Here is a 21,923-nt window from a genome sequence, read left to right on the forward strand (position 1 = left end):
AATCCCGCGGCCGTTTTCGCACCCATGCATGGCCTGCTGCGCCAGCTTGTCCCAAGAGTCCCCTGCGCATTCCCGATTTGCCAGACGTACGACCTGCAGCTCATCATGCAGGTGGGAGGTCATCGGGCCATCTTGTGCTCAGCACGAAGGAAACCTATCGATCAGGCAGCAAGACTCAGCTGGCGGTACGTCCCAGGCTCGAGCGGCAGGTCGCTGCTGAAACAAGGTAGGTGGCCTAGTGGAAGTATCCGGTGTTTCATATCCTCAGGGTGTGGCGCGAGTAACAAGCGACGCCTTTAAGCTTGAGGCCTGAGGCCTGAGGCAGCTCCACCGGCTCGGGTATGAAGCATGATACTTTCAGATCTGATCTTCTGCGGCTGTCTCCGTCAGGTATCGTCCCGCACTCGCAATCGATGATGGCTTCTGGCCTAGTATGGGAGGCAGGTAGCCAGCGCAGGAAGGTGCGGACTCCAGCCCGCACGCCCTAAACCGGAGGTGTCAAGGCATCTCGCCAGCCCAGATAAGGTATTTCCATAGCGCGCGCTGCATGCCGCCTCCGGACAGTCCTTGCTAGCCCTCTTACAGGGAGAAAGGAAGGCAAGTCTCCTTATGAAGGACCTTGTCCGTCATGCGGCCGATGTAAGAACCTGTGCACCATCGATCAAGAGATGGTCGATCCCGGGCATGGCCGTACGGGGATCGTTGCTTGCTGATCGCCGCCGGTGCCTTTCAGCAAGTTACGAGACTGGCCGGAATCGATTCCGCGTTTCACATAAGGCTGACAAGCTGCCCGGGGCCATATCACGCCATACCGCTGACGAGACTGGCAATCTCTAATAACAAGCGAGCATATATGTGATGGACTGCGGAGTAGCTTGCAGGCATCGACATGAAAAGAGGGGAGGGAGTGAGCCAGCCTCACGCTCAGAGCCAGAGATCTGTTTCACATGTGCCACTTGGCGCTAGCCACGGACGGAATGTCTTCCCTACCGAGTCTAACTCAAAGTAGCTAGCGTGACTCGGAGAGAACACGCGCCGATCTGATCGCATGGGGATCTCTCTCGGCATGAAAAGGGCCGGGATTTCCAAAGGCGAGCAAACCTTGTTGGCTATTTAGTCAGGGGTCAGGGTCGCGTGCTCAGGAACGACTATTAAGCAATTGTTCCATTAGTAAATTCGTATTGACTATTGTCCACTTTGGGCGAGATTACTAATCGCCCGAATACTCCGCTCGCGAGCGAACATGGTGCGATTGCCTTTGCCCACTTGACTTTGGATTGTGGATGGGCAACCATAGCATAGCCATCCATACCTTCTCTCTTTCCCTCAAACAGTCCTTCATTCACCCAGGGCATTCTGTCATACGGCCACCCCAGCCTTGCAATCAACCCTTTAGATACACTGGCTGAGGCGAGACATCCGCGAGGAACATCCGGAGTGTCACCTCTTTCAGGCCTTGCCGCGCCGAAACCTTGGCTCTCGACTTTTCTCCGGCAAACAACCCTTCCGGTCAACGAGCGTATCAGCAGCCTCGATTGCGCTAGCGCCGCTCTGCAGGCACGGACACTCAGTCTCCCCTGCCACAACTCGCGGTAGAGGCAGGCACGTAACGGACACACACACCACGCGAGCCATCATTTACTGCAGCTCAATTTGGTCGTCGTCCATCCATCAGCGGCCACCTTGTACGTATTCACATTCGACACGCTCCTTTTGCTCGGTTTCGGGGCTGCTTCCGTTGGGGACCCTTCATACGCCGCGCTCCGAGCTCAAAGACATCCTTCGGGGGTGGTAAAGGAAGGACGGGAAGGATACCGGACAGGCGATCAGAGGATTTCTCTGTTGTTCGCCCGCCTTTCACCTTTTGGAAGAGCTATCAAGGACGGAGTCTGCGCCCCAATGAGCGCCCGGATATAGCCTATCCGCCCCGACACACCTACATCGTTCGGTCCTGCATCAGCACGCGCGCACGATGCAGCAGGCGTATCCCTCCCCCCATTCGCTCGCGTCTGATCCGTACGACCCTCCCTCGCCGCATGATCGCCGGGAAGATACGGAAGCCGTCTTTCAGAATAGTACGCCGGTACCGGGGCCGTCGAGGCAGTATGGGATGCTGGGAGCAACGGCGGGACCGAGTACGGGTCTGGGATTGAGGAGAGAGTATAGCGATGTCGAGAGCGAGTACGTTTGGATTTTCGAGTGGATTAATCTATCAATCAGGTGAAACAGAGGCTTACGTGTCCAGTCTAATGGACGCACCATTCGCTCCATCCTCAGCACCCGCTACGCCTTCCGTCAAGGGCACAACCCATCCTCCCGAATTCATCCACACCCACCACCCACGGCGCGGCTCCATGACGCCTCTTGGCCTCAATGTCATTTCTCCCCGTCCGCCCGGGAATGCCCCGTACGGCGGCGTCACCCCAACGCAGACCTTTCAGCCCAGCTTTGGCACGCAGCGCTCGGTCGGCTTCAACCCTACCGCATTCCCCTACACCGAGAACTCGCCTACCATGGGCAACAACCGCCGGAGCTCCGCGGCGAGCACCTCTTCGACCCTCACACAATCCCGACCCGCCGGCCAATCCCTCAGCGCCTCTGGGGCAAACAGAGATCGCCGGCGGTCTTCCCTTACTCCCTACATTCCCACTCTCGCTCCTCCCTCGCCATCCCGCCATACAGCCAAGGGTCGGAATTCGCGCCCGAGCAGTAGTGACGGCTCTGGAGCGCCGCCCATGCACACGCGGAATCGCACCGAACCGCCCAGCAAAACGATCGGTTCGTCGGCGCGGGACGAGTACCAGGACTCGGTCGGTGAATTTGGGCGGAGAGGGAGCATGCCGCATCTGGCGTATGGGGGAATGCACGCCTCCTCCTCGCGTCCGTGGAATCCCAGTCTACCGACGCAGAGGGGGAGCGTAGGCGACGAGAATGATCCGGCGGCGGAAGGAGGATTCAAATTCGGCTCCATACCGTCGCCTTCTGCCGCGAGTGTCGCTCTTCGGGCCATCGACGTATCGCCCGGAAGTCGGCGGGGGAGTCTAGCGGGCGGAGTATTGTTCCCTCGAGGAGACGTCTTTGCGGAGGCGGAAGCGGAGGAGGCGGAAAAGCAAAGGAGAGCGTTTCTGGCAGCGACGTACGGGGAGGATGGGAAGAGGGCGCGAGAGCGGCTTAGTATCGGGGGACCGGGGTTGCAGACACCACAAGGATCGCCGGGAGGCGGGGCGTCCGCTTCCCGCCGACCGAGTCTGATGCTTTGGGAGAAGTTGGGGATGCAGGCTGCGCATCGGGCGGTAGGACCGTTAGACGTGGGATCGGCGTCCGCACCGGCCTTGCCAATATTCAGCGGGTATGAAGATTCCGAGGCATTAGGACAAAGGAGGGGGAGTTTGCCAATTGCGATTCCGGGCGGAACGATGGGTGTATTGGCGAGGAGTTCGAGCAGGAGAGAGGCGAAGGAGGCGAGATTACACGATATGGACGCACCAATCATTGTGACGGATACGGATGCCGAGGCGGAGGCAGAGGAAGATCTGAGTGAAGAAGAAGAAGAGCCAGATTTCCCGATGGAATATGCGGGCACGACCGTAAGTCTACCGATCCTCCTGGTTGGGAAGTGCTAATTGCCAGGGCTTGACTGCGCCAATCCGACCATTACCTCCCTTACTACCCCTATCGGATCCCGGGCCGCGCCTTCTGCCCTCCACACTAGCGCTGCACCGCGCCTCCCACCTCCTCAACGCGAGGAATCTCCAACCAGAGCCACTCCCACATCCCTTACCGCCCTCTCTACACCCGCCGGCACCCGTCGATCTCGCCGAGTTCGATATTGACTTTATCCTCGCCGGATCACAAGCGCAACTCGGCAATAAAAAGGGCAAGAACGCCCCAATCGACTCCCTCTCTCCCCGCACGGCCCCATCTACACCTACCCTCAATCTCGGTTCAGGTGGGGAAGACGATACGTTCGCCAAATTCGTCGGTCAGTTTGACGACGAATATGGAGATCGGCGAGGAGAGTGGACGTTCCGCTCCTCCACGACCGTCACGTCCAATGAGGAGCTGCGGGATCCGCTCGACAGAAGCGCGAGCAGAGAAGCAGTCAAGGCGGAGTGGGAATCGCTCGGTGCGGGCAAATACGAGCTGTACGGGAATGGCGAGGTGCGGTCGATCAAGAGCGGGAGTGTCTGGCGGGTCCGCAAGACCGCAGGCAGGGAGTATGAGCTGGAAGAGCTCAAGAAGGGTTTGGGCATCAAGAGCCCCCTTCTTGGCGATTCGAAATCATCAGGCACCGTCAAGCCAAACCCCAATTCCAATCCGACCTTCTCAGCTCGGAGCGAACCGTACTGCCTCACCAGCAAGGCGCAGCATTGCGAATGCGGGGGCGTCAAGTCCGCTTCGGCCATCGCTGCTGCCGCCGCAGTCCGTCATCGCTCAGCTTCGAGTCGCGCCAACTCCGGCTCGATACCTGCTCCTCGAGCTGCCCAGATCAGGGCATCTGTCTCCGACGCCATGGCGCGGACTGGGCGGATAGGCAGCGAGGACTCTGCGGCTACGAGCAAACCTCCGCTCTCAACCTCTGCTCCGCTCGGCTCAGCGCTCAATGCCATGCTCCCCAAGAAGAAGCGGCAAAACTCCAACCAGAAGGAAATGGAGGAGGAAGGCCGTGGGAGGCAGAGCGGTGTCTTTAGCAAAAAGGGGACGGAGCGCTCACCTTCGCGCGATCGGGGCGACAAGAAGAAGAGCGGCGGTGGTGGCTTTGGGGGCGTCCTCAAGCGTGGCTTGGCGTCCATCAAGCACAGCGGACAGTCGGATGAAAAGAAGGTGGCTCGGGAAGAAAAGGAGCGCGAGCGGATGCAGAGCCAATCGTGGTCTGGCGCGCTTTTAAGTCATCGGGACGGTCCGTCCTGGATGCACCCTTCCGGTCGGACCACTTCGACAAGCCACGGTCTCCCCTCGCCGCACTACTACGCGGCGCAGCGCAAGAGCTCGATCAGTCTTCAGACAGGCTCGGTGACGCCAAGTCAAGCGAGTACGGATGAGCGAGGTTCCGGTACGCCCAATCCGGACGAAACGGACCGGTGCTCCTCGGATGTCATGCTGGATGATGCGGGGCAGTGGAAGGAGGGTAAAGGGTGGAACGGGGTGCCAGAGGACGCGGTGGCGATGGTGGTACCGATAGAGTCGGAGGGCCCGAACGGGCCTGCCGGGATCGTCAGCCCAATCCCTGCGGCAGGTACGGAGACGCCCAATCCGGATAATCACCGTCAAGCCCTGCTCGTCTGGTTCGTCCCCTTCAACTCGGACTCGGAGGACCGACCGCCCCTTACTACATTGGCCAGCACCACCTCTTCCCGCGATACAGGAGTCAGCTCGGACAGCCCAAAAGACTCGACCTCATCCTCTTCCCTTCCCAAATTCCAAAAACTCCTCCGTCGGCGCGCAAGCAAAGAGAAGGACGGGCTGAAACCTACCAACCCGTCCGTCTCGACTATTGCCAGTTCGGCCTCCCGTCCTCCTGCACACGTCTCGTTCAGCTCGGACATTAGCTGTCGACACCATCCCCTCCCGTTCCGTTCATTCCGGGTCGTCGCGCGCGCGGTGGACTGGGAGGACCTGCGCTCTGAAGTTCCAGCAAATTCACCGCCGGCCGCGCCAGGGGCGGGATACGACCAATGGGCGGAACGCAATGCCGCTCTCCGTGCTGGTCTCGCAGGCACGTCGACCACGTCATCCTCGCAGCACCCATCCCCTAATCCACCACACGGCCGCCTCCCTTCTCCCGGTACAGGCACCGACGAGTCTGTCTCTGCCTCGATGGACGCGGGCGCCTCAACCTCCACCGCACCCACCAGCACGATCGGGACCGGCCGGAACTTCCCCACAGTCATTGCGGTCTGCCATTCCCGCTCGCAGGGGGTCGAGTTTGTGCTCGAGGGTCTGGACAGATTGGGGTTCTGTATGGGCGAAAGCGCGTGGGGACCGACGGGGTACGAAGAGTGGCGCGGGAGCGGGCTGAGCGAGAAGGGCCGAGAGCTGTTGGATCTGTTGTGGGCGGGATGTGTGGCTGTGTTGGGGATAGCGGCGTAGAAGGGGGGGGTTGTTGGGTTCTGGTGTTCTACCGTAGTTTCTGTTTGGTTTCTGCGGGGTTTTGATTACTTTTTTTATAGCGGGTCAGAGTAGACGAAAAGACAACGACAAACTCATTTTTTTGGTAGCTTTTTACGAGGGGAGAGCTGGCGGGGAGGGGATCTAGGATTAGACTGTCGAGTAGTGGAAGTAGAGGCAGGGCTGTATAGTAGTTGTTAGATACTGCCATGTCATGTCGGTGCTTCGTTCCTTCGAGTCTGTCGTGTGCGCACCTCCAAGGACTGAAAGTATCTGAGTAGGGAAGATGCATGCTGATTGCAAGTTGAACCGTGACCCTTTATCAAACCCGCTTCTCATTGATCTATCCTGACCAGGCCTGGCCCGCCTTTTTCTGTTTGCTCCTTGCATTCCACCACTTCACATCATCCCGCCCATTCCGCCCATGCCTCCCATCCCGCCCATACCCATACCCGCAGGCGGTCCCTTCTCCTCGGAATCCACCACGCACGCCTCGCTCGTCGTCAACAGACTTGCCACCCCCGAGGCATCCACCAACGCCGTCCGGACGACCTTGAGCGGGTCGAGGATACCGGCCGAGATCATATCCCGGTACTGGCTCGTCGCCGAGTCGTAGCCCCAGTTGAACTTGTCGGCCGAGGCATAGTCGGAAAGGAGCTTGCCGACTACGACGGAGCCCTCCTCGCCTGCGTTCTCGACGATGGTGCGTGCGGGACGGAGGATGGCGTTGCGGATAATGGTGACGCCGAGCTTTTGGTCGAAGTTGTCGACGGCGAGGTTCTCGAGTGCGAGGGATGCTTTCTGAGGATGTCAGCTAAGTCTCCGGACAAGTCCGTGGCGGTAAGCTTACGAGCAGAGCAGTTCCTCCACCCGGAACAATCCCCTCCTCGACAGCCGCCCTCGTCGCGTTCAAGGCATCGTCGTACCTGTCCTTCTTCTCCCCAACCTCCACCTCGGAGCTCCCTCCCACCTTGATGACCGCCACACCACCGCTCAGCTTGGCAAGACGCTCCTGGAGCTTGGTCTTGTCATAGTCCGAGGTGGTGGCATCGCTAATGACGCCCCGGATCTGCTCACACCGAGCAGTGATCGAGTCCTTGTCGCCCGAGCCGTTGAGAATGATGGTGTCCTCCTTGGTGATAGTCACCGAGCCGGTCGAACCGAAAAGCTCCGGAGTGGCCTTCTCGAGCTTGACGTCCAGCTCGTCCGTAAAGACCGTACCGCCCGTAAGGATCGCAATGTCCCCGAGGATGGATTTCCGGTTGTCACCGAAGCCGGGTGCCTTGACGGCGCAGACCGACAGCTGTCCACGGAGCTTGTTGAGGATGATGGCGGCAAGCGCCTCCCCGTCGACGTCCTCGGCAATGATGAGCAGAGGGCGCCGGGTCTGGGCAGCAATTTCGAGGGAAGGGAGGATGTCCTGGAGAGCCGAGATCTTCTTCTCGGAGAGGAGGATGAAGGGCTTCTCGAGCTCAACACGCTGGTTCTTGGCGTCCGTGATCATGTAGGGGGAGAGGAATCCGCGGTCGAACCGCATACCCTCGGTGATCTCGATCTCGTCCTCGATCGTCCGGCCCTCCTTGACCGTGATGACACCCTCCTTGCCGACCTTCTCCATCGCCTGGGCGATGATGGACCCGACGTGGTGGTCGCCGTTGGCAGAGATAGTGGCAACCTGGAAGTCAGCTCGGATCCCCAAGGGATGTTGACGGCTAGCTCACCTGTGCGATCTCCTCCGAGGTGGTGATATCCCGCTTGTTCGCCTCCAGGATCTCGAGCACTTTCTCTACCGCCTTCTGCGACCCTCGGCGCAGGTCCATGGGGTTGCAACCAGCAGCGACGTTCTTGACACCTTCCGAGTAGATCGCACGGGCGAGAACAGTGGCGGTAGTGGTTCCATCACCGGCGGTGTCGTTTGTCTTGGATGCGACGTCTTGTACGAGACTGAATGTCAGCTTCCGCCGCTCACGAAAGCAGGCTTTAGCTTACCGAGCTCCGAGGTTCTCTACGGGGTCCTTGAGGGTGATCGACTTGGCCACCGAAACACCGTCCTTGGTGATTTTTGGTCCACCGAAACTTTGGCCTGAGAGTCAGCTGGCGGCCATGCTTCTTCTCCTGTCAGCTCACCAATGATGACAGTCCGGCCCTTGGGTCCAAGAGTAGCGCTAACAGCCTTCGCGAGGATGTCCACACCCCTCAACATGCCCTGCCGGGCATCGTTGCCAAAGATGACGTCCTTGCTCGCCCACCGCCTCTGAGCGGGAGCGACGGACTGGAGGAGCCTTGCAGGGCGGGGGAGAGCAGCGCGGGATCGGGCAGCAGCGAGCATTGTATATGGGTGTAGGTGGTGTAGAAGGTGATGGAAGAGATGGAAAGAGAGAGAGGTGAACCGGGGAAGATCGCGGCATTAAGCGAAATATTCGGAACTTGGTCAAGTGGAGGTAAGTAAGCAGTCACCGTGGGAAAGTACAAGCTAGAAGGTGCTGGAAAATGTCTATCGGCTATAGCGGACAGCGGTCAATCTTACATCGATCTCATACACATAGCCCTCACAACAATTACCACTCACCGCCAATAGCTACAATGGTGAGCTTGATAGCGCAATCTTGACGGTATCGGAGCTCAGCTGACCCCCAGTCCGCCACCTTCAAGTCCATCCGATCTCTCCAGCCCCTCCTCGACCGGGTACTTGTCCAGCGCTTCAAGGCCGAGACAGTGAGTCGAGCTATCCGACGGATATATGGGTCAACTGTGCTTGATCGGATACGTCAAGGAGACAGCTGGACCAAGGCGGTCCGGCGTCCTCAACTGCGAATCGCGCTGACTTGGTCAGAAAACAGCAACTGGTCTCTTCCTCCCCTCATCAGCCACCTCCTCCCCTCTCCCAGAAGCCACCGTCATCGCTGTAGGTCCCGGAGCACCAAGCAAGGACGGATCGATCGTACCCGTCTCGGTACAGGCAGGCGACAGGGTATTGCTGCCCGGTTGGGGAGGTAGCCCGATCAAGGTCGGAGAGGATGTGAGTGGACACTTCTGCTAGGAAAGGGTCTTTCGGTTCTTTTTGGCTGCTGGAAGAGGGGGAAAGGATCAGATTGCAGCGGCAGTAGGGTTGAGCTGACGTTTCAGGAATACCACCTGTTCAAGGATTCGGAGATCCTCGCCAAGATCAACGAATAGACTCAGAGGATAGTCCGGAGGGGATTGAGCAGCAAACAAAACGAAGTATAGCATGTGATATGCAGACCAATCACTTCTCACCCACCTCTGACGCTCTGCGAAGCAAGCATGTGTGCTTCCCGTCCGAGACTTACTGATCTTCCGAACGGAACTCGAACGAATTACGGGGCCAGCGTAATGCTTGCAGTTAGCTTTGCGGAAAACTTACAGCTCGATTCCCCCGCGGCGACGTCTCTGTGCGAACGTAGACGACCATGACGGCCCTGCTGAGGCATGGCTGTATGATTGAGCCACTCCAGAGCTGGTCCAAGTGGGAGCCGAGGTGGGTCACAAGGCGTCCGCGCAGGTCCGTGCAGGCCCGCGTTCGCTTCTCTCGGCGTCTATGAAAACGCTACCTGTAGTCCTTCTTCCTCTTCATTCTTTCTTAGACGAACTTGCGAGTATCGCACTCGACATCCAGAGCGTCAGCACCTCACAGTGACCCAGCTTCATCCGAGTTAAGCGATACAAGCCAATCCAGCTGGCCAAGAGCAGTAAGCGAAACCATCGGCCGGGTCTCTACGCCCATGGGTGAAAGCTGACTCTTCAGGCAGAATGTCTTCCCCAGACTTCACTAAGCTCCCCGCCTTCCCCGAGATTTTCACGCGCGTCTGCGACATCCTCCTCGCCAGGGATGACATGTCCTCCCTCACGACCCTCATCCGCACGTCCAAGGATCTCGCCGGATACGGTTCCGCCGCCATATACGCCCGTCCTACGGTGAACGAGCGCAACATAAGGGGCTTCTTGCTCGGTCTCGAGGCCGATTTCATCAAAGACGTCCTACCAGCTTTCGCCAAAAAGCACAAGAGCAAGAACAAGGGGGGCACCTCGAGGTACAAGCCCACCTGGTCCTCGGCGACCCGCAAGCATGTGCAGCTCATGCTCGTCCAAGAGCTCGAGCTCAAGCAGGTCCCGACAAAGCTCGCTCGCAAGGCGGGGCCGGTCGACAAGCACGTCGTGATCCTATCCTGGTGTCTCACTGTCGCCACCGGGCTCGGCAAGCGCATCCCAAGCCTCTTCTACCGGCTCCGGGCCATCCGATTCCTAGGCGACGTGGATTCCGGGACCAAGAAGACCGCCGATGATTCGGACTACAAGTTTAAAGCCACCATCCACTTGGCCCCATACACCCCTATCCCGTCCGAAGCAGAGGACGAGTCAGACGCAGACTCGCAAGCAGGAGCAGCTGCCGCTTCCTCGCCGTCCTTCGATGTCTGCATCCGCATCGAGTACAATTCGCCTCGGCACGTCGCTCTGCGGGGTATCATCACGATTGGCGACGTTCTCCAAGGCATCGGAGCTGTGCGCGCTTGGCTGGACAGGATCAGCGGCTGGCACAAGCTTCAAAACCTCACGATCCACGCTCCGGACCTGGCTATCTTGCCCGGTCTCGACATCCTTCATTGGCGAGGTGGACTACGACTTTACTTTACCCGTCAACTCAGGCAGACGCCTGGATCGGCCAGTAAACCTGCGGAGCTGCTCGAAGAGGAGGCTGGTGCCTACCTGAACGAGATGAAGGCTACCATGGATGGTCGGACCGGGAGCATCCAAATCCTCGGCGCTTTCGACATCCATCCCTCTCTCTCGGGATGTACCTCTGACGATCTGCGCAAGCTCGTCCTCGACAAACTGGCCGACTACGATATGGATTTCATGTCGAACAGTCTCCCGACTACCAAGACCGCTCCAATTTATTCTCCCTACCCCATCTTCTCTCTCGCCGAGGACCCGATCGAGTATTGGTTCGCTCCGAAGGGGTATGGCGGGCCGCCTTGTCTGTGCGATGGGGCGAAGCGTATCACGCGGGTCATTACAGACGTAAGTCGCCACCTGAGATCTCACTCATCATTCAGTCCGCTGCCGCTACAGGTTTCGCCGCAAGCCGCTACCTCTGAAGGACATGTCGACCTACCCATTACACGTCCCCCGCCATCTAGACCCGTACACGTCGATTCGAGCCGATGTTGATCATTAGAGACCTAGCGCAGAAGAGTAGGCCGGCATGTATACTGAGACACCTCCTCATATGGTGGCTGATCACTAATCCATGACTGACACCCTGACGATGAGATGCGCCTGAATCTCGCCACATGGCAGACTACTCTTCTGAACACGACGACAGTCAGCTGGCCTGCACTGACAGCACAGACATGCACGGCACCCTTCAGCCACTTACCATGATATATAGCAGGTCCGTGCTTTACTACAGTCTATGCCCGGCGCTTAGGTCCGAGCGCCGCACGGACGCCTTCCTCCACCTATAAGAGTCCCTCCCGCGTCCCACTTATTCTCGATTTCGCCTTCCTTCCTTCTTCCCTCTTTCATACCTCATCCTGCATCAGCCTCATCCCTCGCGATACTACACTGCATCAACCACCAACCCTTATCAGTCAGACACCCCCTTCATCACCGCTAGCTGCCGCCAAGGCACGTCACTCCGGTAAGGTCTGTCCGCCCATGTCGAGAACACGATGACTGACATTACAGCTCACTACCCTAGCGCGCCTCCTCCCAAGATGCTTCCCTTCGAGACCCTCACGCACATCTGTACCATCCTGCGAGCCCGCGGCGACACCCACTCCCTCACCAAGCTCATGCGCGTCTCTGCCAAGATGTACGATATCGCCTCGCCCGTCCTCTACCACCGGGTCCGGATCACCGAGCGCGACATGAAGAGCTTCCTTCTCGGCCTCCGCCCACGAGAGCGGAAGCCCGTCAAGCTCGTGGCGAATCAGCGAGTCGCCTACCGCATGCGTGCCTACCACCCCAATACCGCTCGCCAAACGCGCAAGATCAGCTTACTCGGGCACATCGTACACCTCGAGCTGATACTCGGCCCGGTGGAGTGGCGTTGGTCATACCACCAGAGCAAGCGATATCGTCTCATCTTACAATGGACCCTTGAGGGTGCCACCTCGTCATCCGGTATCCGACTCGGAGCGCTTCAAACAATCAAGCTCTGCGATTCGTCGCGCTTCGAAAACCTGTCAGACAGCGACGCGGTACTTTCCACTATCAGCATGCACCGGGTCACGCGACGCCCGGAAGTTGACTCTGTCTCCACGTCCGACCAACACCCCTACGCTATCCACGTGCGACCCGGGGAAGATCAGGTCGTCTCGGGTGATAGCAAGGTCGTCAGCGCCTGGCTAAGCAACCTCAGCGCCAGAGGCGACCTGGCCAGCTTGACCTTCACCGGGACGGTCCCCGCGGCGCTCTTTGAGAAGGCTAGCTTGTGGCGGACGGACCAGCCCATCCGAATCGATATGGACCCCAGGACGAATGAGTCATCCATATGGGTCGGCGAGTACAAAAAGGAATGGCGTCTCCAGCAGACATCTCACTCCCTCGAGCTATTTAAGGTCCTGTTAAAACAGAAGTCCGACGCCGAGAACGCCTCCATTCGGATCGAGCTCATCCATACCTTCACGTTCGACCTCGATGAGACTGGAGCCGAGGCGCTCCAGCTCCGCAACGCCGTCCTGGAGTCGCTGCGACAGTCTCATGGTATCGTCCAAACGGCGGAGCTCGGGGCCAACGGCGAGGTCAAAACGGTGCTCACTGCCTCGAACGGTTCCAAGGTGTACATCGTGGAGGAGGAAGAGGGTCGGGAGGCAGCTCAGTCTGCTTAACTTGCGAAAGTGAAAGTGAGTCCCGGCTCGGCCTGCTGGTCAACTTACTCACACCACGCTGACACCTCGATAGTAAGACCTCGAGTCGCCGATCCAAGCTGCCCACTCACGTACCCGATCATCAAGATCACATCATCGTCCGCGGCCGAAATTTTTCCTTTTCATCGCCTACACTGCAACTCTACAACGGCCCGCCAAATATCCAGCCTCAAGACGTCGTTTCACTCTCGCCCACTTATAAGCTGTACAACAGCCTACTCATGCATGTAATAGTACCCACATAATCTCCACTGGCTCATCGTCAAGCCTGACCTAGCCTGATCCGTCTCTCAGCACTCACATCCTTCCCATCGGGACAAAAGCTGGACCTGACTTGACAGCTGGTAAAAAAAGAATATGTTCTCAGCTGCCCGACAGACATCGCGGATCTTTTGTGCCGGTATCAGAGCAAACAAGAGTATCTTATTGACAATGGGCCTGCTGTACCGTCCAAATCAGGCTGCTCTCAGCCAGCCGCGACCGTACCGCAAGGTGTAGTATTTTTCCCCCCGTGGCGTGACCACATAGGACCGCGCGTCCGAGGAGTATTCTGATGAGCTCGGACCAGCCGAAGCTGCTGTCAGACTCAGGTGGATGTGCGCTTGGACCTTCTGATGGGAGTTAAGGCCCGTGCCCTGCGCAGTCTCACCAAGGAATTCTCTTTTAGGAATGTCATCGACATGCTGGCTTCAGTCATCCACCTCACAAGCAGCCTTTCATGACATAACGGCTTCGGCGACACATATCCTCTGGCGCACCTCCCGTCACTCAGCAGACAACCAATGCCCTCGTTGCTCAGCTCGCCAAATCAAGCCTCGCCACTCTCGCCATGCCGGACCCGCGGCTCACGCGACCCCGACCCCGCCCCGCCTCCCCGTTGAGGTACTCTCCGCCGTATGTGACCTCCTATACGAGAGGAAGGACTTCGCTGCCCTCAGGTGTCAGGTCGCTACTCCCGGTCAATCGTGAGCTGTACCATCTCACCATCCCGCATCTGTACAAATATGCGGACATTCGAGCCAAGGACTGCGTCATGGACAAATTGCTTGTCGGGCTGGACGGTTATGAGCGGAAAGGCCTGAACGCAAAGAAGAAGACGAAGGAATGTCTTCCTACGGGGTCAGTCTCCGTGAACGACACGTCAGCGGCGCGGTCGGCCGATGCATCTCCGTCTCCACAAGCCAGTCACGCGCGGAAGTCCTGGGCCCTCGGTTGTTAAGTTTTCAAGAGCAGACTGGGGATGCATCTGGCTCGACATGACCTCCTTATATATTCCAGCCTGGCGACTTCCTACATAGTGTAGGAAGTCCCTACAGTATATAGCAAGTTCCTACAAGCTATAGGAAGTCCCTACTAACTATAGCAAGTCCCTACAAGCTATAGCAAGTCCCTATGTGCTATAGGGCGTTCTCTTCAGACCTGCGAATCCCTCTGAGCTCCTATACTGCATAGGAGCTCCTACTGTGCTGTCGGCGCCACACTCGGTCCGCCACACTGACATGCCACACTCTCCTGAGCTGTTCGGCATGGGATCTCGCACCAGGCGTCGCACTCATACGTCGCACTCTCCATACTGTAGGTGCGCCTACTCGGTCCCGTGTAGGGGTTCCTACGCGGTACCGAGCTCGTCTCCGAGTAGCCTCGCTACCGAGCTCTCGCTGAGGAGTCGTATTTCTAACATCGGTCACCTCAAACATCTTGACCTCAAAGAGGACCGCGTCCGGAAGGGCCTGGTCCGGAGGGCACAGACGCAGCATTGTTCCGTGCTCAAGTGGGCACTGTTGGGGGCGACGCGGGCACCGACCAAAGCTGCCCCGCACCCCTTGTTCCCAGCTCTCCATCACATCGAGTCCCGCGGAGACGGCTACATCCATTCCACCGAGGATGCGGTCTACGGTCTCGACAATGACGAGGAGGAACATCATACGCAACTTGGGCAGATCCTACACCTATACATCAACTTGGAGCGCATTCCCGCCGCCCAGGTCATCGACGCCGGTGCGAGATCGCGCAAGAAGCGCCAGGTGTCGCCAAGGTTCAATATCTGCCTCGGTGCACTTGGAGCCACCGGCCGGGCGCATCCATGTAACGGCGGAGTCAGGATCATCCGCGACTGGATCAAAGGCCTCAGCAATCGCAAGGCAGTTCACGACATCTGTTTCCATACCGACAATCCACTCGAGCTCATCTCCTGCATCATTCCCAAAATCAAGTGGCCGACGGGAACCCTCACTATCCGCAACAGGCGCCAGTACGATATCACTGGATCACGGACGGGTCATCTCATGTTGAAGGGGGAAGTCGACTACTACACCGAACTGTTCAAGAAAATTCGCTCAGCTATCCCCTCACCTGGGACGAACGAGCGGGTCGAGCTATACGGCGCGTTCCAGGCAGGTCACAACGTGGACGAGCAGGTGCGGGAGGAACTTCGACGCCTCGCATACGATAAGCTTCGGAACGACATCGGGATGAATCACAGTGAGAAAGTGATCCGAGGGGCGTTACCTCCACGTAGGGCCGACGGTGTTATGGAGGTCTGGATCGGACCGCTCGGATACGAAGGGCCTGTATGTCATTGTCAGGGAGGAGAGGCATCGTGTGACGGCGAAACGACTCGAGAAGACTGGGAATCGGTGAGTGACCTCCATAACATAGCTGAAGTTTTCGCAGGACCATATCACCTACGACGTCTTTACGATGCCCTCGACGAAGGGAAGCGCCGATTAGAATAGTCGAATAGTACAGTGTGGTTGAGGGAGACCGTTGTGTAGTGGGGACGTTAGGAGTGATGTGGTAGTTAAAACAACGCGCCTGAGCACATATCGAAGACATGGGTGAAATATTTCGTAGTCAGATGTATCCAAAGCTATATCATAGCGGGTTGTTGCCTCTCTCCCCTGTCAACGTTAACATCATGGGGTATCTTCACGCAGGTGGCAAAAGCAGAGCCCTGATCATGCGACTGCGTCTTTTGCTCAGAGTCCGTGGTCGCAAGACGACATTTGAGCTGCAGACGGTAAAGCTGCCTCAATAGCCACCAGTCATATGTGCGCCCATGATAGAATGACTGTATGATCCCATAGTGCTGGGATTCTCTTCTCAAACGTAGGACCACTGACTGACTCATGCAGGGGCCCTCGCTGCTGGCAGAGCAAGCCATATGTACTGCCGCAGCCACCCCCAGAATAGGATACATTCTTGACATCGCTCAGTGAGATAGATCGCAACCGCCTTGCTGCCTGCTTACAGAGCCTCTGCCTTGCCGACCACCAACCCGTGTCGCCACATTCAGGGTTTTCCTCCCAGCTCCACATTCCTCAGCATGCGAACAGAGCTCAACGCGTCGCTCTCGCCACACTTCTTTCCTCTTCGATACCTCACTCATCACTCGCCGAGGTATCCAGCGTTCATCACACGGCTCGCCGTACACCGGTACCTCTCCCGAACCAACATTTCTCCTCCCCTTTCCAATCCTTTCCAATCCTTTCCAATCACACCGCCCATCATGGACCCCCTTCTTACCCCCCGGCTCCCCGTCGAGCTCGTCACCCATATTTGCGACATTCTTCGCGTTCGTGCCGACTCCTCCGCACTCTGCGCCATCCTACGGTCGTCCTCCGTCTTTTATGACATCGCGGCGCCCAAGATCTATCGTCGGGTCCGGCTCAGCCAGGCAAACATTCAGATGTTCCTGCTCGGCATGGCCCTCATCCGTGAGGGCGACTCCCCGGCCAGAGGCATCGACTGCCGTCCCTTCGGAGATCCCGCCTCGGGGGATGGAGGGCCTTTGGGGAAGGAGAAGCATCCGGATGAGCTGCGGTGGGAAGGGAAGGTGCAGCTTTTCAGATATATCGAGGAACTTCAAATCACCGGCCTGTTCGACGCTGACAAAGAGGACGGCGAGGGATACGATCACGGGGATATCGCCAAATGGGCTTTCGGCAAGAGCTCATATCGTCGGACATCTTCTTTGTCGCTCCCGGACCGGTTGCTCCCCTCTCTGCGCCGGATCGAACTTCACGCCGTCAATACCGGTTGTCAGCAGCCAGCTCTGCAGCTTGACTTGCGCCGACACGCAGTTTCCCCCGATGGAACCACATTCAGAGGATCGGACCTCTGCGTTCGCGCCCATAGCAACCTCTCCCTCCTGGATACGCCCAAGGCGCGTCTCGTGAGCAGGTGAATATTTAACCTCGGGTTGAATCTCCTTGTCCACGATTTCGCCTTCCACACATACTGCCCCTCGATCTTCCAGGCACCATCCTTCCCTCCGAAGGGCACAGCCCGCTATTACGTTGACGAATCTACGGGTCCTCCAGGCCCCGGCGCCCCAGCCAGCGGGACCGATACCGACCCTGCCATCAGGGCCTGGCGCAACCTCTATTTACGGTCAGGGGCCAATAAATACCGCCTGCGGGTCTTCGGCGCTTTCCGGAACCAGGCGTCAGAGAGTGATGAGCGATCAGTCCGTGATGCGACGATCGCCGATCTCACGGGGTATGGCGGAAAGCATCTCAGGGAAGTAGCGGACGCGCCGTTGGCGGACCGGAGGGGGGGTTTGTGGTTCGCACCTAGCGGCTATATGGAAGGGTGTATGTGCGGTGAAGCAACTCAAGGCAGAAGCGAAGTGAGTCCAGTCATAGCTCATCGGGTCCTCCAGCTGATCAAATTTCAGACTGCTTCAGCGTCGTCCGAATTCGGCGACACAACCCTCCGCGAACGCCCTGCACCGGCATAGACGCCCCCTCGGCTCGCCGAAAGCCGCGGATCTCTCTAGGATCTCCCTCGCTTCGACGATGATAACTGTGTACAGATGACATGTATATGGCCCAAGACTAGATTGTACCATTCTAACCCACTGATAGAAGTATTCACCGTTCAGGGTAGCCGTGAACCAGCTCCCTCCTCCGCTCAATGCGCTCACTCGCGTCGCGTATCTAAGCATCCTCGACTAATGACGAGATGACACCTGTATACTCCCCATTGCCCCCAGACCCCTCCTGACTGCCCGCTTACCTTCCCCGCGAGAACGTGCGCCAACATCGTAGTAGCAGCATGTGCTTCTGCCAAAATGTCAAATTCTGCCTGGTCGGGCGCGTCCGCGAGAAGATCTACAAGCTTCTGGTCCGACCTCAAGGCAGTGGTAATTCATTTCATAGTATCATGGAAGTCATACCGGAGAGGTTCCAGCTGTATGTCAGAGCGTGGAGCTTCGAGCAGAACCTTCCTGTTCCTGGGATTGGCTATATTAAGTGGATAGCGTCCGGAACGACCTTGCTTGAAGTCCTTGGCGCCGAATGATACTGGTACGCGGACCTGTCGTATCCAGTGACCATCTCACTCTCCTTATATGAGCACATTCGAGCCACTACCGCCGGACTACGGTAAACTCAAAACTGCCACATTCAGGACAGCTCGTCCAAACTCACATTCCTCAGTCATCCAGTCCTTCGGCTTGCCTTCGGCTTCCTGTCGGCTTTCCTTCCTTCCTCTTCTACACCTCACTCGCCACTCGCCGAGGTCGTCAAAATACAGCCCTACAGCTCGCAGTACATCGGTACTATCATCCCACGGTCCCCACTCGATTACACCTCCCCCCTTTCCCTCGACAATGTCCACCATGAACCCCCTTCCTCCTCCTCGACTTCCCGTCGAGCTCATCGGTCACATCTGCGACATCCTCCGCGTACGGGTCGACAACACCTCCCTCTGCACTCTCATGCGTTCTTCATCCCTCCTCTACGACATCGCTTCGCGAAAACTATACCGCCATATTCGGCTCAGCCAAGCGAACCTCCAGCAGTTCCTCTCGGGCATGCACCTGATCAAGGCGGGCGAGTTCTGGTTCGATCGCTCTGCGTTCGCATATTCCCGGGTGATTAAGATGTCGGAGAGAAGGTCGCCGAGAGCCGGGGAGCAGCGTGCCGATGACAAGGAGTGGGAGGGGAAATTGAAGCTGTTCGGGTGTATCAAGGAGATCACCGGGATAGTTTTGGCGGGGTCAGGGAATGGGAGGGTACTTCAACATGACGATGTCGCCGCTTGGGCGCTAGGCTTATGCCCCAAGGACCATATCCTCGACCGGGACAGCGTCCTACTCCCGAATCTTCGCATCATCCATTTTCACACCGATCTCGTCCACCGCCAGCCGGGATTGACCGTTCACGTGCGGCCTGTCGATCAGTCCGCTGCTTTCTTTCAGCACCCTTCATGGGACATTTGCATGCGGATCGGCAGTCATGCGCGCGTCGGGCGTCGAGACGCCTGGTTCGCTCGACCTTACGGCTGGCTTCAATACCTTTCGTTACGGAGCCAGGTGCGGAATCTCGCTGTCCACTCGCACGATAGCAAGACGGCGAAATCCACCTTTGTCCAGGTCAGGGGTTCGTATCGCATCTACATCATGACACCTGATACTCCCGGTAATCGATCGGACATATGGCGAGAAATCGTCAAGCACATCCTGGACCGAACAACAGGCGTACGCGTGTTCGGCGCTTTCGACTCGTCAACTGCGATGGGACGGACTGCAAAGGTGTCGGCGCTGCAGGAGCTCGTGTCGCTGGGTCAGAGTCATCGTCGGGAGAGGGTGGATGTGCCAAAGAGGGACAGCGAGAAAGCGGTGTGGTTTGCACCTGATGGCTATAGGGAGGGCTGTATGTGTGGTGCCGCTATTCCAGAGGGATATGATGTGAGTCAAGCCATCTGTAAGAAAGGATCTTACTGATCTTCAGTCTTCTCCTTCCTCCCCTGTGATCGGCGATCTCATCAGCTTCAATGCTTAGCACTTCCCGGCGTGCTCGGTCATCTTCCCCCGTCCAACTCCATCCACCACCTCGATCCGCCTCCAGTCATCAGCCGGTCATTCATCTCCTTCGGCACATTCGCCTGTGTGAATATGACATCATGCACCACCTGTCCGTAGCTGCCTATCTATACTAATCTTATCAAGTGACCTCGACCATCTTCGAAGGGGAAACCATATCCAGCTACTGTCTCTCTTCTCCGCTGACTGCTGCTGATCACGCTAAGGGCCCCTTGGCCGACAGCCTCCTGGGATCGGGGCTGCAGAGGTACAATTTCCAGCTCGCAGCTGAAACCGAGTGCCTTCTTTCTTTTATGCATTCGTCCGCTAACCGGGCCAAACGCCTTCCCCAATCGCTACTGCCTAGCTCTGCCCGGAAAGCCTTTTTCTGGGCGCAGGACACGGATCCGGAGGCGGCAGACTCCAAGTGTATTGACGGTGAGCTCAGCATTGTAAAGTAGCAAGGCAAGCTGTGCAGTAGGGCCGTTGTCGCGGCGTACAGAGCTATTCCAGGGCGAAATTGACTTGATCCGGTAGTGCGGTCGTATGTACCCGCTTGACGTTTTTGCCTTGATACTATCACTAGTCTCTTAAGCTACATGAGACCCTCAAGCTCATCGGCAGAGATTCGCGCTCTTGCTTCCAGAAGGATACTCCAACAGGCCACTGCGTCGCGCCAAAACGCCACTTTCAGGGCGTAAGAGCAACTCCACATTCCTCGCCACCACAGCTTAACCCGTCAATCCCACCCTTCCTCCGTCCTTCTTTGTACCTCATTCGACTTTCACCGGGGTATCCGACAGACCATCTACGGCTCTCAGTACATCGGTACACTCCTCCCTATCGCTCCCCTCCCCATTCGACCACTCCCTGCCCCTCCTCCTCCCCTCGACAACACCCATCATGAACCCCCTCCTACCCAAGCCTCGGCTCCCCGTCGAGCTCATCAGCCACATCTGCGACATCCTTCGCGTACGGGTCGACAACACCTCCCTCTGCGTCGTCATGCGCTCCTCCTCCCTTCTATACGGTATCGCGTCGCCCAAGCTATATCGGACGGTTCGGCTCAGTCAGGCAAATCTCCGGAAGTTCCTTCTGGGGATGCACCTGATAGAAGAAGGCGAAGACTGGTTCGATTGGGTCAAATTCAGTTCCTGCCGCCGCAAGAAGGGGGGTAGAACGGAGACGGCTGCGGAAGCAGGGAGGTGGAAGGTCAGACTGCTACTCTTCCGGCGCATCCAGGAGATCGTGGTCACCGGGTTGTTTGCGGCGGAAAAGGGGAAGAAGGGAGATTATCGACACGATGACATCGCTCATTGGGCCTTTGCTCCATGCCCATTGACATCCCTTCGCGATCGGAAACTTTTCCTCCTCCCATCCCTACGCAAGATCGACATGTACTCCGATCGTTCCGTCGAACCCCACCCGGCCATTACCTTCCATGTGCGCCCAATCCTCCGTTCAGATCGCTACGAACCTCTCGCATGGAACATCTGCCTGCGGATCGCCAGTCCCGTGCGCACGCTGGACCACCACCCTATCCCTCTTTTGTTTCACTGGCTGAACCACCTACAAATACACCGCCAGGTGTACGACCTCGCCATACATTCCTACGACGATGCGGAAGCGGTCGATCTCCCTCTGACGACCAGTAATACTTGCCGCATCTACACCGCGACTACTTCTGGTCGATCCAAAGATCGCGTTTCAGCGCGCGACCGCGCATGGGACACGGCCCTGAGAAACATTGCCTTTTCAAGGACCTACGTGCGGATATTTGGCACCTTCGACGCCGCCCCTTCCCCTACAAGTGCAGAAGCGGAGCGGAAGGCAATGATCCGCAAAATATCATCTCGGGAGGAATGCGAGCATCGTCAGGAGGAAGTGGGTGCGCCCAAGGTGGAGGGGGAGAGTGGGTTGTGGTTTGCGCCGGATGGATATAGGGAAGGCTGTATGTGCGGTGCAGAGATCGACGAGGGAAGCCGAGTGAGTCGGACTCTTCCTCCGCACGAAACGACGCTGACAATCACCAGGCTTCGGAGGCGAATCCAGTAATTGGTGATCTGTTGAGCATAAATCCTTACAAATCCGGCACTTGAGCTGTCACCGCGGCC

General features: G+C 57.8%; 6 protein-coding genes across 6 annotated transcripts; 5 read left to right on the forward strand and 1 right to left on the reverse strand.

The window, feature by feature from the left end:
- Positions 1–2,249: 2,249 nt before the first annotated feature.
- On the forward strand, positions 2,250–6,090 carry MKK02DRAFT_22486 (uncharacterized protein; the record flags this gene model as incomplete). Its single annotated transcript, XM_053086573.1, has 4 exons — positions 2,250–3,537; positions 3,593–4,243; positions 4,289–4,948; positions 5,009–6,090. The coding sequence occupies 4 exons, from the start codon at positions 2,250–2,252 to the stop codon at positions 6,088–6,090; spliced, it is 3,681 nt and encodes a 1,226-aa protein (XP_052947835.1).
- A 417-nt stretch (positions 6,091–6,507) lies between these two features.
- On the reverse strand, positions 6,508–8,437 carry MKK02DRAFT_31567 (chaperonin Cpn60/TCP-1 family; the record flags this gene model as incomplete). Its single annotated transcript, XM_053088330.1, has 5 exons — positions 6,508–6,909; positions 6,959–7,783; positions 7,830–8,052; positions 8,098–8,191; positions 8,236–8,437. The coding sequence occupies 5 exons, from the start codon at positions 8,435–8,437 to the stop codon at positions 6,508–6,510; spliced, it is 1,746 nt and encodes a 581-aa protein (XP_052947836.1).
- A 254-nt stretch (positions 8,438–8,691) lies between these two features.
- Positions 8,692–9,285, forward strand: MKK02DRAFT_31568 (chaperonin 10-like protein; the record flags this gene model as incomplete). The annotated part of the gene is made up of 4 exons (XM_053088331.1): positions 8,692–8,694; positions 8,746–8,823; positions 8,942–9,127; positions 9,235–9,285. 4 exons carry the CDS (start codon positions 8,692–8,694, stop codon positions 9,283–9,285), a joined length of 318 nt encoding a protein of 105 aa, XP_052947837.1.
- A 594-nt stretch (positions 9,286–9,879) lies between these two features.
- Positions 9,880–12,962, forward strand: MKK02DRAFT_31569 (uncharacterized protein; the record flags this gene model as incomplete). The annotated part of the gene is made up of 4 exons (XM_053088332.1): positions 9,880–11,148; positions 11,200–11,293; positions 11,540–11,770; positions 11,818–12,962. The coding sequence occupies 4 exons, from the start codon at positions 9,880–9,882 to the stop codon at positions 12,960–12,962; spliced, it is 2,739 nt and encodes a 912-aa protein (XP_052947838.1).
- A 1,538-nt stretch (positions 12,963–14,500) lies between these two features.
- Positions 14,501–17,821, forward strand: MKK02DRAFT_31570 (uncharacterized protein; the record flags this gene model as incomplete). The annotated part of the gene is made up of 7 exons (XM_053088333.1): positions 14,501–15,482; positions 15,520–15,637; positions 15,882–16,020; positions 16,136–16,215; positions 16,254–17,175; positions 17,260–17,631; positions 17,690–17,821. 7 exons carry the CDS (start codon positions 14,501–14,503, stop codon positions 17,819–17,821), a joined length of 2,745 nt encoding a protein of 914 aa, XP_052947839.1.
- Positions 17,822–18,624: 803 nt separating this feature from the next.
- Positions 18,625–21,871, forward strand: MKK02DRAFT_31571 (uncharacterized protein; the record flags this gene model as incomplete). The annotated part of the gene is made up of 6 exons (XM_053088334.1): positions 18,625–19,695; positions 19,777–19,896; positions 20,037–20,247; positions 20,434–20,506; positions 20,631–21,760; positions 21,843–21,871. The coding sequence occupies 6 exons, from the start codon at positions 18,625–18,627 to the stop codon at positions 21,869–21,871; spliced, it is 2,634 nt and encodes an 877-aa protein (XP_052947840.1).
- Positions 21,872–21,923: the final 52 nt, after the last annotated feature.

Source organism: Dioszegia hungarica (assembly GCF_025882075.1).
Source record: "Dioszegia hungarica strain PDD-24b-2 chromosome Unknown MKK02contig_6, whole genome shotgun sequence".
NCBI lineage: Eukaryota > Fungi > Basidiomycota > Tremellomycetes > Tremellales > Bulleribasidiaceae > Dioszegia > Dioszegia hungarica.